The sequence below is a fragment of the Stigmatopora argus genome, chromosome 7 (assembly GCF_051989625.1).
Source record: "Stigmatopora argus isolate UIUO_Sarg chromosome 7, RoL_Sarg_1.0, whole genome shotgun sequence".
NCBI classification, from domain to species: Eukaryota; Metazoa; Chordata; class Actinopteri; order Syngnathiformes; family Syngnathidae; genus Stigmatopora; species Stigmatopora argus.
This window is the reverse complement of record NC_135393.1, coordinates 6,467,087-6,485,741: the sequence shown is the minus strand read 5'-3', so window position 1 is coordinate 6,485,741 and position 18,655 is coordinate 6,467,087. Positions and strand designations below refer to the sequence as shown.

Sequence of the window (18,655 nt, the reverse complement as noted above, 5' to 3'; positions counted from 1 at the left end):
GTTCAAACAGGATTGATTAATGGATACATACTTCTAAATCTTGAGATTTAAAAAAAATGTTCTTGATAATGAAAAAGTTGTTTTTTGGCTCTATTTAATAAGTGAGCACCCACTCGCATTGATACACAGCAACTGTCCAAATTTGGTGGTTGCCACTCCATCCCTAACCCACCCACAATTGTTGTGTTCTTATATCTACCTCACTTCTTCGCTCTCCTTATTTTCTATAATATGTTGTTGTTGCACAAATTACCTACAGCCCAATGCATCCTCTCAATCCATGGTATAACACCTTTTTTTAGCTTCATGGCTGGATGTGAAATCATCAGGCCCTTCATCTTGGAGCACTTTTTGTTCTCCTAACTTGACATCATCGATCATTAATAATCCTACCAAAGCATTTTTATAATGCCACACCGATCTCATCTCTTACTTTTATCTCTGTTCCTCTTCCAGAACTACACTCAGTACATCCCGCTGTCCATATATGACCTTCAAACCTGGATGGGGAGCCCTTCCATTTTTGTGTATGACTGCTCCAATGCTGGAATCATTGTCAAGTCTTTTAAACAGTTTGCTCTGCAGCGAGAGCAGGAACTAGAGGTGGGCATAAAGAGGAAAATGTTACATGTGAGGTGAATGAAATGGCACTGTCATGCTGACCAAATTGTAGCAGATTACCAAGAAATATCAATGCCAGCAAATACCCTTGATAATTAATCTAATTAATACTTTCCTTAACATTTTTTCCCTAAGTGATTGTGATATATTGTCTTTGGGTTATTCATTTTGAAAAAGGCTTGAGTGAAAAGTTGCTTTTTACTTAATTTCTCCAGTAGAATCTAAAATGAATAAACAGGCAAGATGTTATGCTTCATGCGCTGCATGTAAAAGCTTCTGATCCGGGTCAGAACTGCTACATTTCTTTCTAGTCTGAACCTGGCTGAGCCAGTACACTAATGTTAGAGATCACCCTTAAAAGTAATTATTTTCTTTTTACCCGGGAGCTATTTGATCCCCAAATCTTCTAACATCCATGCTCAAAACACAGCATAGTATATCATTTGCATATTAAGGTGTATTTCATAAATGTTTTTCCTCAAAAGTTTTATCTTTTATCTAAGTACTAACATTTCTGAGCCCATGAACACATTTTTATCATTCAACAATCTAGAGATGATCCATTCGGGGAATCTCCTACCTCTCTCCGAACATCTGGTTTAGCAGTTTGTAAAATGTGCTGTATAGTATACTATATGTTATGTTATAGACATAGACGATAGCATGAAATAATCACATGGAGCAATATGCAGCTTTAGTTGGTGTAGAGTTTATCCTTCACAACAATAGCCCTCCAATGTCCATATCTGCGTCCTCGAGTCCTCCATGAGAGGGCTTCCTGGTTTATTTGAGATATGTCATTGCTTCCAATGTGCACTAGGCTTACATGTTCAGATGATCAGACACATCAGACTTCATGAACATAAACTCCAATGCCAACAGGGTACACCAAAGCATACAACACACGCTCACACACACACACATATATATCTTTATCTATATATGTATATATATGTATATACATATATATATATATATATATATATATATATATATATATGTGTATATATATATATGTATATATGTATGTATATGTATGTATATATATATATATATATATGTATGTATGTATGTATATATATATATATATATATATATATATATATATATATATATATATATATATATATATATATATATATATATATATAGTGGTTGCTCTATAGAAGCTTTTGTTTTACTGTTGTTATGATCATGTGTTTGCTCTGTCCCTGTAGAATTAGTCTCATTAATAAGAAAAGTATTCCGAGCTATTGCACTGCTCTCTGATATTCAGAGTTGAGGAGGAAGAAAAAAAATATCTTGTTGCAATTTTCATGGTAATTTGTGAGATTACAATATGCTAATGTGATAATTACACTGGATACTCGGAGTTAATCAGCTTCTGCTTGCAATGTTGTCATATTTACTTTAAGAATTCCTGTGGCGCAAACATTCTCTAAATTGTCTTTCAGACATAATCCAATTCAGTGGTTGAGACAGGCAATAATACTCACATAGAGCATGCTCCTTTGTTTGATATGGCTGTCTTTGGGATCAGTCAACAATTTCTTCATTAAAAAAGGAGCGAGAGAGAATTTTTTTTAAATGCAAAAGCAAGATTGCCACAGATACGTACGGAATTCAATTGCTCTCCAACAATGCCTGAAATTCCTTTCCTTATTGTTAGAGTTTGACTCTCTGCTTGCACTAAGCAGTGGCAAAATGGTGGATTGAATTTTTTTAGATCAAAAGAAAGCACTTGTCGAATCATTTACTCCTGAGCTTGGAGGCGCAGCTGTATGTGCGACTTTCTCAAACATTATACATAATGATGGGATTATATCTAATGATGGGTCTTCATCAGCTTCTGTCCTATCTAACCTATTCTACAAATGTCCTACAGTTTTTTTTTCTCTACTCTAGAAATGTTAGCAAACACAAGTCTGACTCGTGTCAGAGTCCAAAGAAGAGTTTATCAGAAATGTGGGGCAAAGGATCAGCATAATCCATTATCTCATGAATACAGCTTCACCCATGAAAGTGTCTTTCAAAATACAAAGGCACATTTTCGTAGGCCTGTCGAAAAGAAACAGTGGCTAACATACACCTTTTGCATCCAGCTGCTAATGGGTAAAAGATGAATTCGGTTAAATTTGGGACTTGATTTAAAACATCACCATTAACATTGTAGTTCAGAACTGGGACAGAACCCAAATGATCATGGTATTTTTTTTAAACGAATGGTTCTAGAGTTCAGCCAGACTGTCTCATATGATGTCCATAAATTCCTTTTGATAGTCGAACTTGCACGGTTTTCTATGTTCATTCCATTGCACTCCTATTGCCCTAAACTAGTCAGCCTAGTATTTATGTACAAGATAGTTAGTCTTTTGACTGTAGGCGCAGTTCACCTCCTGCTATTTATGATACCGTGCCACGTGCAATGATATGGCTTGACACATCGCTCAAGATGCTTGGCATGAACTTCAGCCAAATAACATTTGACATGCGGCTGTACAAGGTTGACTGCTAGATCAAATTGAGTGACCCGAAGCGATGGACAACAGTGGTAATGAGACTTGCAATGATGCATAACCTGATGTCATTTATTGGCTCAGCTGGGGAGGTAATGAATTCAGTAGGCCTTGAAGAGCTGGTTAGTGCATCTTTTGGCCGCCTGTTATCTAAGCACTTCTTCATAAATTCTAAAAGAGAAAGTCATCAGCAATACCGTGATTCCTGGAAATAATATCACCCAGCTCGCACATTACGGATAGATTGCTTAGACAAGGATGGAATGCTTCCCATGCCTCATATGTATAGTACAATTTGCAGGATACTATTCATGTCATATTCTCACTTGGCTTTTTCCTCCATACTTTGAGCTAATAATTGTTGATCGTTTCTCAAAAGGTTTTTCAATCTGCAAAAGCGTCAGAAGATTGAATACTACGGGTAAAAAAATACACTTTCTTATCTTATTAATGGGGAAATGTCTCAAAACTTTTAAATTCACGTGTAGCTTGAAATGAATGCATTTACATCGGGTCATGGATGACCATGAATCCAACCTGCAGATACAAATATCGAACTCTCATTCCGAAATATAGACTAGCTGACCATGATAAAATTTGATACACATTGATATCTTAAGATACGAGCTCTTTGTTTTCCGGGACCAAGCTCGCATGTCAATTTACTCGTATCTCAAATGAATTTTTCCCATAGAAATGAACTAAATACAACAACATAGGTTGTGATTTGTTGACTGCAATGCAAATAAATAAATTAAAAGAACTGGGAAAAAATATTTCTGTGATTTTGCAGGTGGCTGCCATCAATCCCAGCCATCCACTCGCTCAGATGCCACTGCCACCTTCCATGAAGAACTGTATTCAGCTGGCTGCCTGTGAGGCTAGCGAGTTACTACCAATGAACCCTGACCTCCCTGCTGACCTGTTCACTTCCTGCCTCACCACACCAATAAAGATTGCCTTGCGATGGTAAGATTAGATAACAGAACCAACAAGTGAATCTCATGTCTGTGTATATTAAGTAATGTGTTTAAAATGATAACTTATGTGGATTTTTAATCAATATTGGCAAATTCAGTGCTTGGCCCTCAATATCTCTGTTTAGTATTTTGTTGCGCATAGTAGCTGTCATCATTGATTAAAAGAAAGCTATAAACCAATCTCAAACAGATGTGTTGATGTGGATAAAGTAAAAATATTTTAAAAAAAATAATGAATGCTGCTACCCAGGCGTGATATGTTCATTAAGGAGGCTTGTCTAATATAGTCATATGATCAGAATGCATAAAAATATAAAATTTTAATATCAATCTTTCCTCCAACACATTGGTTACATCAGCCGAGCAGCATGTTTGCATCAAAATGAAAGAATTTGTAAATTCAGCCCCTGTTGATTGCGTCACCTCAGAATTCACTTGCAGAATACAGTTTGACATTCAGGTTTAAAGCCAGCCACACCTAAGGGCCGTTACAGGACTGTCCATTTTTCATTAATCTTCTCACTTGATACATTTTTTCTCTGAGGAACATGGAAATGACATTCATTTTCATCTAAATCTTTCTGCAAACAACTGCTCCTAGCATGCCACCTTTTAAATTGCCACTGACCCTTTGGTTGTCAGTGGCAGGACTTGGAGATGAAATTCACTGTGCAGCCACAGTGCGAAAAGGAACATACTGTACTAAAAAATGGCAGTGTCTGGTCATATTTTATGTAGTGGTCGCTGTCACGCGAAATCCCCCACCGACAAAATGAGAATAGTTTTGGAGGGGAAATGTCCCCACTGTCACTCTAGTCTTCAGCTGCAGCTTTACACAAAGGATTGTGCTTTAGCGGCTTGGTATGCTTGTGTTTTGAGATGGAACGGCTAAAATTTTGCTCATACATATGTCTGCAAAGCCGGTTGGTTGACAGCCATCACCTCATCAAAGCTAAGGGAGACCGACAGGATAGACAGGTTAGCTAAACATATTTTGACACCATCAAACAACTTAACTTACAATAGAAGTTTAACAAACCTGAAATATTGATGATGATAGATAAAGCACTATTTACTCAGTGTCATGCATAAATTAACAAAATTAGTCAACCAAACAGCAGTTTTAAACCAAACAGGCAAATACACTTTTCTACATATTTGTCGTAATTACACTATTCCTTGATGCAAATGTGTGATCATGATGATGTAATTTTGATAATTTTTCAAACTTGCTGGTCTCAGAGGCTAGAAAACCAGTAGAATATCTCTCTCTCTCTCTCTCTCTCTCTCTCTCTCTCTCTCTCTCTCTCTCTCTCTCTCTTCCTCTCTCTCTTCCTCTCTCTTCCTCTCTCTCTTCCCCTCTCTCTCCTCTCTCTCCTCTCTCTCCTCTCTCTCCTCTCTCTCTCTCCTCTCTCTCTCCTCTCTCTCTCTTTCTCTCTTTTTAGCACCCTCCTTTTTATTTTAACTGTGTTGCACGAATATTTCATCTTACCATCATGCATCATTTATGCAACTTGCCACTGCTGCAGTACTCAGGGCTCCATTGAGGCGACATAGCTTCCTGGCTTTTGAAGGATTAGAATAAATTAGAAAAATACTACCCATGTTTTTTCAGAATATCGTGTATTATAAAGTCTTGTTTAATATTTACAAAGGTATGATGACATTCACGATTTTTTTTAACGCTACACGACTAAGGCTTTCAGTTATATGAATTTTCTTGGTGGTTTCTCTGAACCCAGAAATCATTCCTCAATCACACATGCTCTCATCGTACATTTAAATCACAGCACTCAGATAGATGATTAAGCACGTTTTGTGTTTAATATTCAAACTGAGCTGAAAACATTTTTTAATGTATGTAAGTGAGAGTGACAGGCTACCTTCAAAAGGTGCCCTTCAGCTGGACATAAATTTTAAATAGTTTAGTTTGTCTTCCTCAAATCTGAAACCACATCCAGCTATGACCTTCAGCGTAATGAACTCTTAGTGTTAAGTCATCAATATTGATATCTCTTACTAACATCCTATTTCACAGAACAAGCTTCCGAATTACAGACCCAACATTTCTCTAAGCTTTCTTGCTCAAAAAATGATGTTGTGATTTGCAAAGGACTGTGCCCTTTTAGTCACACAACAGTTTATTTGCTTTATTTACCAAAAACAAAGAGCACTTCAATATACCAATAGTGTGTCAATGTACTGCATTTGTATGTTTTACTCCTTTTAACATTATAATTTACAATTAACAATATTTTATTTAGTATTTATTATTTGTTCTCCTGCGTTATTTATTGTTTTAAAATGACGAATGTTTGACTTGAGCCATTTACTGAAGCAGTATAACAATTATCTTACAATAAAATAGTTTTAGGTCATTAAGCACTACTAGAATTCAGACATGCACATTTTTGGGGAAAAACAAAGGATTTTAAGTGTGCCTTATAGTTCAAAAACATGTCAGTATAAGGGGCACTGATTTAAGTACTGCACTAACAAATGAACTCAAGCATACAGTAAAGAACAGGACCTAAGGCCATTAGAGTGAAAAGCCAGCCATTCAACATTCTGAGACTCACTGTAAAGTCAATGGTGTCAGGAAAATTCGGGGAAACACAAGTGGGAATTATTTTTATTTTTAGATCAAATCCCCACCTGAAAATGAAGAGAGCAATGATTTCGTTTAGCAGATTACTTGTTCCTCAATCACAGCTCTTAGTTTCAGTATACAGTGGTACCTCGACATATGATCTTAATCCATTCCGGGACTGAGATCGTATTCGAGCTTTTCCTAACTCGAGCGGACGTTTCCCATTGAAATGAACACGAAAGAGATGCGGCAAGACAGTGCCATGGCCACCTGGCTTGGTAGCATCTCAAAATTTTGATCGTATCTAGGGCGAATTATTCGATCAAAATTTTCATCGTATCTCGAGCATGTCGTAGGTAGAGCTGATCGTAGGTTGAGATACCACTGTACTAGTTTACTACAATTCCACTATCATACTATTTAAACTGCTTCCTTATCTCTGCCAGTTTTAATCCCACAGCACCATTAGCTTTTCCTACCTCTGCTCGGTATATGTAATTTTACTCATCTTTCTGAGTTTTATTCAATTTAATTTTACATTGCACTATGGAGCTCTTGAGGGTGTAAGCTGAAAGTCCACCACTACCACCATCACTTGTATACAATCTATATTAATGGTGGCTCACTTGTGTTTTTGCATAGCTTGTTTTTTTTAATTTTTAATGAGCGGAAGAAGAGATGGATGATGGTGATACAGAAAGAGAAATGAGAAGCAGACAGGCCGTGTACATGCTTATATTTCCATGCTCAGGTGAGCGGGAAACCATTACCAATCAAAATCAATCTTTAATGATTTTTCCACTGCTGTGATTGGCTAAATGAAATCCATCATTGGAAATATGTTGCGGAAAGGCCCAGGACAACTGATTTTGCAGTAAAAGAGCTGTATAGATGAAAAAATCTAGGGCAAATATATATTGCCATGCTTGCACAATAATCTTGTTGTAAGATGATATCCATGAGACACATATTCGTAAGAATCTTAGATCTCTTTGCATGGTTGTCCTTCACTTTTGATATTGTTGTGAACTAAAATTATCAGTGGATATTGTCAGTAAAAGTAATCATGACAAATTGTTGTTTGTATACAATGTTCAATGTCATCTGAAATTGAAAGGGTTTCACGTTATTTTAAATTTCATTGATGAGGTCCCCCCTTCTTTTAAACATTCATAATTTAAGCAAAGCCAACGTACATGACATGATAAAATATGGGGATCTAAACTTTCATTATCTTTTTATATGCTCTAAGCCAGGGGTGTCAGACTCGGGTTGGTTCGCGGGCCGCTTTAACGTCAACTTGATTTCACGTGGGACGGACCATTTTAGATATAATATCTAGATTTTTTTTAATAAATTGATTAAAAGAACTGGATTAAAAGCCCTGAATATTCAGTTTTTTATACATCTAAAACAATGTTTATTTTAGCTTTTTTTAAAATATATTTTTAGATTTTACAAAATGATTTTTGAACTAAAAACAGAAAAAAATGATTAAAAATTTACAATTATTGATTTAAAAGGGGGAAAATCAGGAAATTTAATATACATCTATACTCTTCATTTTAATTTGATCCTAAAACAGAAAGCCGGCACTCATGATTTACTTTCCCGGGCCACACAAAATGACGCGGCAGGCCAGATTTGGCCCCCGGGCCGCCACTTTGACACATGTGCTCTAAGCACTAGGAGAAAGGAAGTTTTAATATATAGATGAAAATATTAGACTTTATACTTGTAAGTTTACTAATTCCTTTCAATCTTGTCGGGCTATAGAAATGCACGCATCCCTCATTCTACAAATTTGACTCTTGCTTTCGTTCAGTTTTACAGAAAAAAACCCTAAGTAAAAACACTGGAAGCACGTATACATGACATACATTTTTACAAAGTGTTCTGGTTTGAGGATATCTTCTGCTCTCATGATGTAAGATAATTGACAAACAATTTATGTAGTTGTTTAAAGACATTTTCTCTTCAGAGTTTCTGAGGTTTCATTCGGTATAACTCATTGTGCACAGACGTACACACTTTCAAACATGTACGAACTGTTTATTTCTTCTGCAGATCGTTAATTGTGCCTAGGGGAAAAAATAAATAAATCAATTTTTGTAATTACCGATTTACTCTGTAGTTTTCCCTGGACACAAATGTGTTTAAATGAGCTGGTTATGTTTGTCAATTTGATTATATAACATGGGAAAAGTTTTCTGAGTAAACCCAGAAAATATATATATATTTTTTTTAATTCATTTGTTGGTTCATGTCATTTTTAGGAATGGACTGTCCAATATTGTTTGTAACAGTTACACCAAGATTATCAAAGTCAAGAGATGTGTTTTAAATTATGTATTATTTGTTCCTCATTGATTTGTTTGCATTATGCCTGAGTCAGACTACACCATTTCAGCCCAATTCTAGCTCGACAGACTTGTCACAGAGAATTACTGACTGTTGTGGCCGACATTTTGAAGTTGGTGGGTGTTTACAACACGTCATCTACTAGTGTGACATCACTCAAAGCATCACAGGGAGTTTGGCTTGTCAGAAATTCTGTCCTGTGTGTTCCTTCTATTTGTTGATAAATATTGACCTATTGCGAAACTTCGTGACCGGTGTCTGGTTTCTCTTCAATGTTCTCGCTGTCTCTCGTTTTTGCATGGCAGCATGGGACACCTTTATGTTACCTGCGGACCACTCAGTTGTGTTCCACTTCCCCGTGCAGACAATATAAACATTAAAACCATTTTGCTGGGCTTGTTTATATTATAGCAAATGATTTGATTCCACCAGAGTAGGCGACCGTCACTATAAGATACAAAGTGCCTCTGTGGACATTACTGATTGACTGCTGCTTTTCATTTACCCCTACCGCTATTCGCGGTAGTATGCGATGATCAAGCAGGCTCTGGTGAGAACCCATCCATTCTAAGATAAACTGTGACATCAAGACAATGATGTATAATATGACACTGAGATCATCAGGCACTACCAAAAAAAATCATGTAGTCAGGGGAAGGAATTAGTTTGACTGCTTACTGTTTGCTGTTTCACTTATTTTAATTAAAATTGTTCCCATGTTATATGATCAAATTGACAAACACAACCAGCTCATTTAAACACGTTGTTTGTGTACAGGGAAAACTACGGAGTAAATAGGTAATTAATTAATTGATTAGTTGAATAAATTCTTATCACTAAAACTTTCAGAATCTGGTCAAAAGAATGACTTGAATTAGTTGAACCAATAACGTTCCTGGAGACACCTACCCTTGACCTGTAGAAAAAATAGTGTGCCACAACTTCTTTGACTGATTCCTTTGTCATACATGTAAAACTGGATCAGCTTTCTTGCTGAATATAATAATTCATCTACTATACTTTGTTCATTAATGAGAAATATATTCCAATTACTCAGCTTGACAATTATCTGTCGTTCTTCAGAAATATTATTCAATGGTAAATCACATTACTTTAAAAGACCTTGTCATACATATGTACTCATTTCAACCCTGAACAGACAAAAAAGTTTTAGTAATTAAAATTTATCCTCAATTAATTTGTGAGTGGTCGAATATTCCCTAGCGAGTATCTTAAATGTGGGTAATAAAAGGGGAACTCATTTTAAATTTCCTCATTCCTGTTTCATTGACAAAATGTCAAAAGCTAATTGATTTTGAAAGTGTCTATATGAATCAGCTCCTTGGACTGGCTTTTTTTTTAATTACAGGTTGCCTAATACTTTAATTCCAAACTATACATGCCCTCTTTCAGTTGTAGATTGTCGCACACTAATATAGTGTCACTGCAAACGAACAATCAATACTAGTTGAATCCAATCAGTAATATTGACTCAGGCGATGAACACCTGTTGAGAAAATTATCTCCAAAGTTATGAGTGCTTTAGACATCGACAGTTTCTCATGTCATGTCAAGTAAAACGTGCGTTGTCATCTTTAGTCCGTTGATTTATTCATCATATTGAGTTTGAGCTTGAGTGTGATTTATTTAATAATTTAATTTAATATTTATTTATTCAATAACACTGATATTCCGACTGTATTTGTATTCATTTATTTTAGGTTTTGTATGCAGAAGAGTGCCAAGTTGGTGCCAGGTGTGACCTTAGACCTTATTGAAAAGTAAGTAATCCTTGAAGTGCTGTTACTGCTCCTCAACCGTACACATTTGTAAGAAACCGTATGTGGAGACTTGGATTTGGTGATCTGACCTATATATCAAAAATAGTCATGAACAGTGTACTGTTGCAATCATTTTGATAAATGCAAGGGTTACTTGCATGACTGCAGCAGCATGACATACCTCACAGTTCTGAGATCAAGGGGTCATTTCTGACCTCCTGGCTTCCCACCTTCTTGTTTTCATGTTTCCCTGTGCCTGCCTAGGTTTTCTCACTGTACTTCAATTTAACATTACACAAAAACCAGCTTCCAAGCTTTCACACTGGCATCCTGTTGTCATTCACGTTACACTATAGATGTGAAAATACGGTATTTCTTAATCGGGAAAAGCTAGTTCCACAGGATTTGAATAACAAATCACCCTTACTTCTAGAATTGGTTACTACAAAAAATATTTCTTGATGCAACACTTACAGCAAACGGAGATAAATATTTTTATGACACTTAACATCATGAATAGGTACAGGCAAACTGCTAATGACATCAGTGAGTCATTTTTGCAGTCCATGATATTGAGATTATATAAAAAATCTTAGGTTGTACAGACTGCACTCTTGCGTTATTGTTCAGTGATAGTTTCTCTCTGTACAGTGGTACCTCGACATACGATCTTAATCCGTTCCGGGACTGAGATCGTATGTCGAGCTTTTCGTAACTCGAGCGGATGTTTCCCATTGAAATGAACTAAAAACAAATTAATTCCTTCCAACCCTCTGAAAAGACACCAAAAACAGGATATTGGATTGGAAAAAATGTTTTATTTCTTCTAATTCGCCATATATTAACAAAGTAACACATAACTAGTGCTTTAATAGTAATAAAATGTGTTTAATAGAAGTAAAATTAGACGCATTTCGCGGAGGGTAGAGACAGCGACATACACTGAGGCGGGGGGTGCTCGGGGGAATTTATCCACGGCAACAACGGAATCATAAACGAACAAACAAATTTAAATTAACTTGGATTAATATATACAGACACAATGAAACATACGTTTAATGTAACTTTACACAAAACTGAATTCTATTTTTTTTTTACCTTCGTTCTGGGCGGGTTAGCGGTTTGCCACACCTCCACCCTCACGTTCGCTATCGATAGGCTGTTTGCTGTTGTATTCCCTTCAAAATATTCCGAAAATGATGCACACAAATGTCCTCACAATAGGATAACGCACGACCACTTGCCAACGAAAAGTAGTCTTGAATGAGCGATCGCGGGAGCTAAGGCTAAGGAAGGAATAACAGCCTACCCACGTATAGATTGTGGGTAATGAAGTTTTATTCTGAGAAAGGGTGCCATTGCCTATCGGTGTTGTGTGCACGAGTATACTTCATTACCCAGAAAGCCCTCTTTTTGCCCGCGCATGCGCGTTGTGCGTTTCCTGGTCGATGCTAGGAGAAACTCGTCTGAATAAATCGTTCAGTGCTCTTAGATATCTGTTATACACGAAAGAAATGCGGCAAAAAAGACAGTGCGCTACAATGATAAATAGCCTCTCATGTCATGGCCACCTGGCTTGATCGCATCTCGAAATTTTGATCGTATCTCGGGCTAATTATTCGATCGAAATTTTCATCGTACCTCGAGCATGTCGTAGGTAGAGCTGATCGTAGGTGGAGGTACCACTGTATTTCAAAATTGGAACTGAGCCGTATGCCACCTGAAATCCTAGGTTTTCCCCTCACACTTTCAAACACTCTTGAAAGCACTCTCTATAATCTCCTTGGTTTAGAAAGAGGGTAAAAAATGTCAGACACTTGAATCAGGAGTTTTATGAAGCATGGTGATGTTCTTCTTTTAATCAAGAACTGTAACAATCAAGGTAGTGTAAACGGGCTCAACTTCATGGTGAAGTAGCCAAGTATTACCGATATGCAAATTTGAAAGTTAAAATGATTGATTCTTTAATTCTCAATGCAGGGTATTCTACTGTGAACTTGTTAAACAATTGTACATGAAAATTTAGAGGCGTATTTGCACTCCTTGTCGGTCTGTCTCAGCTAGAGCCCAAGTGTGTGTAAATGTAAATACCCTCAAATGTTTGTGTGACAGTGTTGAGTGATCGCCACTTTGTGTTCTGAGTCATCTTTGTGACATATAATGAGCTGTTGACACTGAGCCATCTGTGTTGTGTTATGTTGTGTGCAGAATCCCTGGCAGGCTCAACGACAGGCGCACTCCCCTCGGAGAACTCAACTGGATCTTCACAGCCATCACTGATACCATTGCCTGGAACGTTCTGCCCAGGGGTGAGCTGATGCACAAAACAAAGCTTCCTACAACAGCGGGGAAATTATTTTTAATTGAAATTTGATGCACTTAACCCAGGATTGTCAGATTTGGCACCCAAATTGTTCAAAACTTCCTGTCATCTCGAACTGTCTAATTTCCCATTGGTATTTGGTATGTGAGTAATCTTTGCTGAGGTGTCCATTACAGGAAAACATCAAGCAATTGCAACACACATTGAGTAACATGGACACCCTGCACACGTAATGTAATCATATGCAAGGATTCATACTTGGCATCATGTCATTTACACAATTGTGTGTTTTGAAAAAATTGAAGACCTTCTTAGTGTCACGCGGAGACCCCAATTTCAGTTATGGGTACGCGTAAATTGAACAATCATTAGCTAGACGCAGATTCTTTTATTTTCTTTCTTTTTACTGGTATTAATTATTTATATCATTTTCATTTTCTACCTATTTTTTATGCAGCACACATCCACAGGCACACTGACTCCTATTTCCAATGGCAATGTAACAATGCTGATGCCTGCCAAAGCTTTTTAAACCCCTTGGGCTGTACAGTTAATGAAGCAGCCCACGTCAGGGAGAATCCCAGTAATGAGGCCCTGCTGCACCCCTATTCAAATCACCTACACTATTGTCCAATAGTGTTATGAGCAATGCCATTTTTTTAATTGTACAGGTTATTTACAAACACCATAACCGTAATAAAACAGCATATGGCCTAAATGAAATTTGCTTGCCCCCAACCTTTTCATTCTACGTTAGCTGAAAGTGGGTACTCCTTGCACAGGTGTCAGTAAATCAAATATTAAGATGGAAAAACATTCCCTCTCAAATTTGAACCGTGTATAGCCAATTTAAAGGCTTTAAATAGTGCTGGTGGGGGGGTTGCCAGATAAAAGCCAGAATATTTGGAGGAAACTCTCAAGATAAACATGGCCTAATGCTCTGCTGTGCCTTCTGATCTCTTTACTGGTTTTAATAAGGCAATGTAACTTGAAGAGTAATTATTAAAATAGCATATGGAGTGCTTTACAAGTTATATAATGTAGATATTTTTAAATACCTCCTATTTTCTGTTTTTGCTCTTAGATTTGTTCCAGAAGTTGTTTCGCCAAGACCTTCTGGTGGCCAGCCTATTCCGTAATTTCTTATTAGCAGAAAGGATAATGAGGTCATACAACTGTACACCAGTCAGCAGCCCTCGCTTGCCTCCAACATACATGCATGCCATGTGGTAAGACACACTAGCGCAGATCAGTCTTTGTGTTTAAAAAAAAACAGTATGAGTCTGTTCAGCCATCTTTGTTTTCTACATGCTGAATTACAAAAATGACAGGAAAAGATTGGCTAGAGTGCATTTTATGATCCTGCAAAGAAACTTTTTTTTAAAAGGTCGTGCAGTGACGTAAATGCCACCCAGCAAACGTTAACGAAGTTCTTTTGTGAGATGGGAATTCCATTCAAATCCTGGACAGATAAAATCACTGCATGGGAAGTGAGATCTCAGTTTGAAATGCAGTGTCAGTAATTACTCTATTTCTGTGTTTGCCGATGGTATCTTTTATGGATTTAATTTGAATAGAACTCTCTTACGTCAGAGAAATTAACACGACTATGAGCAAGAAAGCATAACTACTGAAGACTGTTTCATGTCACTTGGCAACCATGATACAAATAGCTTTTACTCTCCAAATAGCAAATATTACATTGCTCAATACCTTGTTTTTGTATTTGATTTATGATTTCTTTTCTTCATATAAGATATTATTCTCTTGGAAGATAAATGTTTTTTACCTTGCTAAATTTTGAATATTAACCAGGACCTTTTGCCACAACACCAAAACATCTTAAGAATTAAATAGATAAACAGCCATAATAGAGCACTGCAGAACACCCACAACACACAATTTACCCAGAAAATACAGTTTTATATTTCACTGTTGCATGTTTTTAATTTAGAGAACCGTTTTTTTTAACAAAACAATTTAATATTTTAAAGAAGTCTACAAACAAATAAAGCAAGGGAAGGCAAACCTTATTGTAAGAAACTAACAAAAAGAAGACCCAAAAGTTAATCCAGAACCAATGTTAAGAATGTTCATCAGTGTTGGAGCATATTCCGAGTAGCTTCAGGCGAAAGGCGGTCCTCACCGTGGACTCATTGCCAGTCAGTCACAGGGCACATACAATGAAGCTGGTTATTACATGCGGCAGTTGTTCTTGGTCATTCAGAGGATTGTTTTATTGATGCATGTCCTTCTTAAAAAAATGCAGAGGGGAAAAGCCAAAGAAAAAAAATACCCACTCTAGTTAAACAGTCACATAATTACACCCATAAATACATACATCTGGTACTCACAACCTTACATCTGGCTTATAAGTATACATTGCAGTAGTTATACATCTACTTCTGCCTTACAAGTCTGTATAACTTGTGTTTATCACCATGTTTATGGCAAGGATAATTGAAAGTCCTACTTCACTGCAGCACATGCAGAATTTAGAAGCATGGAAAATTGATAAGACTGTTTAGAAAATAAGAAGTAAGGAATCATAATATCCCACAGATAAAAGGCTACTTGAATAATAGATGTGGGATCAGGAAAGTAAGAGTGGAAGGAAGTAAAAGAGGCGTTTAAACAATTTAGGGGGTGCATGCTCGATGACTGTGTCTGCAGACCTACAGCAGTTGTTATTCAAATGGTGTTGAACTGGATAGAACAAAAAAATACAAGGCTGATTACTCCTCTGTGGGTAGTTTGAGTGTGGGAGTGTGTACAAATGTTGGGAGTGTGTGTTACTGCACCACTCTGCAGGCAATGGCGACTAGTGCTTAGTCAGCCACCAACTGCTCCTTTTCACTCTTCTGTTCACTGCCGTCCTCACTTCACATGCATAGCACACACACAAGCACTCACCGACAGATTTTGGTGATGAGTTGTCCATTGGTATTGGCAGCCATTACCTGAGTTTATGCTGTCGTCCTAAGTGTCATCCTCCTCTGTCTTTGCTGAATTGTCCCTCCTTATTTCTCTGTTTTCACACTTACACTCACCTCTGGTGAAGACGGAGATCTCTATATACACATTCAAACTCCATTGTTGCCTTTTTTGGTCAGATTAGTTCCATGACTATACATATTACTAAAACGAATAAAAAGAATATAATAGCCGTATGAAAAGTTTTACTAGTTTCGGCAAGCACATGATTTTTTTTTTTTTGTTTATGGTGAACTACAATTCAACACGCATCGAAATATTATTTAGCTTACAAAGCAGAGACGTTACAGCCATTTTCTTAATATCCCAAAGCTTGCGAAACTTAAAGAAATTGCATTTATAAAGGTTCTCTGTGTATCCTTCCACTTCCACGTTGCAGCACTATCTACTGTAAAACTGCATTTTTAGACTTCCTAATTTGAGCTTTACAAAAGTGCGTATATCTATCCACACATCGCCACAATCAATGTTGTGTTGAAATTTAGAATGTTGTTGAAGTTGGTGATTCAGAAGCATAGATTACTATACAAATTTGAAATCCACAATATCAAGTGTAACAATTGTACATTTGTCACATCAAATAAATCAGAAGATTAATGTTTGGGTTGGATTGTTGATAAGATGGGCTATCACAGTTAGTATGTCAGCATGTAAGAGAACCCACAATTCGTTTGGTAATCTCTTAGCCTGCCTTTAACTTTTATCCTGTCATCATTTGTCTTTTTGTAGAATTATATTCCGAAAGATCTACATTTACATGATACTTGTTAAGTTACACCGGACATATTGCAGTATGTGTATTGTAAGTCAGCTGGGATAGGCTCCAGCACCCCCGCGACCCTAGTGAGGATAAAGCGGTTCAGAAAATGAGATGAGATGAGTTTTCTTTGAAGCCATGCGCTGTTTGTACCTCAGTAACAGGAAAGTAATTAAACAAAGAAGCTGCTGTAGTGGTCCAAATAGTGTTGCATAACCGTATGAATTAGTTATGATGACTTTGAGTGAGTGCTGGGGTGTACGAGAGGATTAAAGACTGTGCTGCCCTCACTCAGTCCCCAGGCAGGCAATCAATATAAACCATACAATTACAAGCATGTGAAAGGAAGAACTGCTAAATTGACATGTTTGCAAATGTGTCACCTTAACACAGGCAAGCATGGGATCTGGCCGTGGATATCTGCCTATCGCAGTTGCCAACCATCATTGAGGAGGGAACTGCATTCAGGGTAAGTGACAATACTGTATATGAAACACACAAGGGACACTGGACACAATTTTTATGGACTCATTCTTGTGTAGCGTCTTTCCACCTTCACGGCACTCAACGTGCTTTAACACTATTTTGTCATTCCCCGACTGATGACACACCATCAGGAGCAATGTAAGGGCTCAGTATCTGCAGAATCGTTAGACCAATTGGAATTGAACTCGCTACCTCTGGGTTGGGGAAAAATTACTATTCCAACCAGCCAGACTACCCCTACATCTACACGAAACAATGCTGATGTATATGACCCTTTATGGGTGAATCTTGTTACATGGTGAAGCCTCATCACATGAGGGATAACAATCCTCATTTTCTTTTAATTGTGAGCACATTTAATACCACACTTTTTCTGTTAGGTACATGAAACTGGTGCTGTATTTGTCATGTGGCCCAATAAGTATTAGCAGCCAAGGTGATAAAAGTAATACTCACCATGATTCGCTTTGCTTTTGTGCTTGTTTGAGGTAATCAAACAATGAATGCTTGTCGGATAAACTACAGTGGTACCTCAACATACGAGTGGCCCGACATACGAGCAATTCGAGATACGAGTAAAATTTTGGGCAAATATTTATCTTGAGATACGAGACAAATTTTGATATACGAGCAGACAGCGGACGCGAGATGCTGCTCCTAAGAACATCATGGGCACTGTCTCTGTCCCCGCAACTCCCTCGTGTAATGTTTCTGGTCGCAACTCCCTCTTAGTAATGTCTCTGCGAGCACTGGGCGGAGCGTTGCATTTTTTCAGTGTTTTTTCCCGTCAGTCATATACTACTTCTCGTTAGCAAGTGGCCGTGCGTTGTCTTATTGTGAGGACATTTGTGTGCATCATTTTCGGAATATTTTGAAGGGAATACAAAAGCAAACTACCATCGATAGGTTGCTTCTGAAACTCAGGGTGGAGGCGGGGCAAACAGCCATCCTGGCCGGGAGAAGGAAGGTATAAAAATGCAAAACAAAATTAGATATATGTTTGGTGTAAGGTTAGATTAAACTTATTTTTGAGTGTCTGCATCGTAATCCAAGTTGATTTAAATTTGTTTGTTATGTTACGAGTGCCGTGCAAAAAGTCTCCCCCTTCAACCCCCTCTCTGTCCCTGTCTCTACCCTCCGCGAAATCCGTCTAATTTTAGTTCTATTAAACACATTTTAGTATAGTACTATTAAACCACTAGTTATTTGATACTTTGTTAATAGATGGCGAATTAGAACAATTAAA

At 37.3% G+C, this 18,655-nt stretch overlaps 1 protein-coding gene across 2 annotated transcripts in view; it reads left to right on the top strand.

The window, feature by feature from the left end:
• rptor (regulatory associated protein of MTOR, complex 1) overlaps positions 1-18,655 on the top strand; it is a 96,742-nt gene that overhangs the window by 19,939 nt on the left and 58,148 nt on the right. For both annotated transcript variants that reach the window (XM_077605151.1, XM_077605150.1), the window contains exons 6-11: positions 457-603; positions 3,931-4,106; positions 10,790-10,849; positions 13,058-13,158; positions 14,257-14,401; positions 17,317-17,392. In XM_077605151.1, the coding sequence (XP_077461277.1) occupies positions 457-603; positions 3,931-4,106; positions 10,790-10,849; positions 13,058-13,158; positions 14,257-14,401; positions 17,317-17,392 (705 nt within the window). The remainder of the gene's footprint in view (positions 1-456; positions 604-3,930; positions 4,107-10,789; positions 10,850-13,057; positions 13,159-14,256; positions 14,402-17,316; positions 17,393-18,655) is intronic.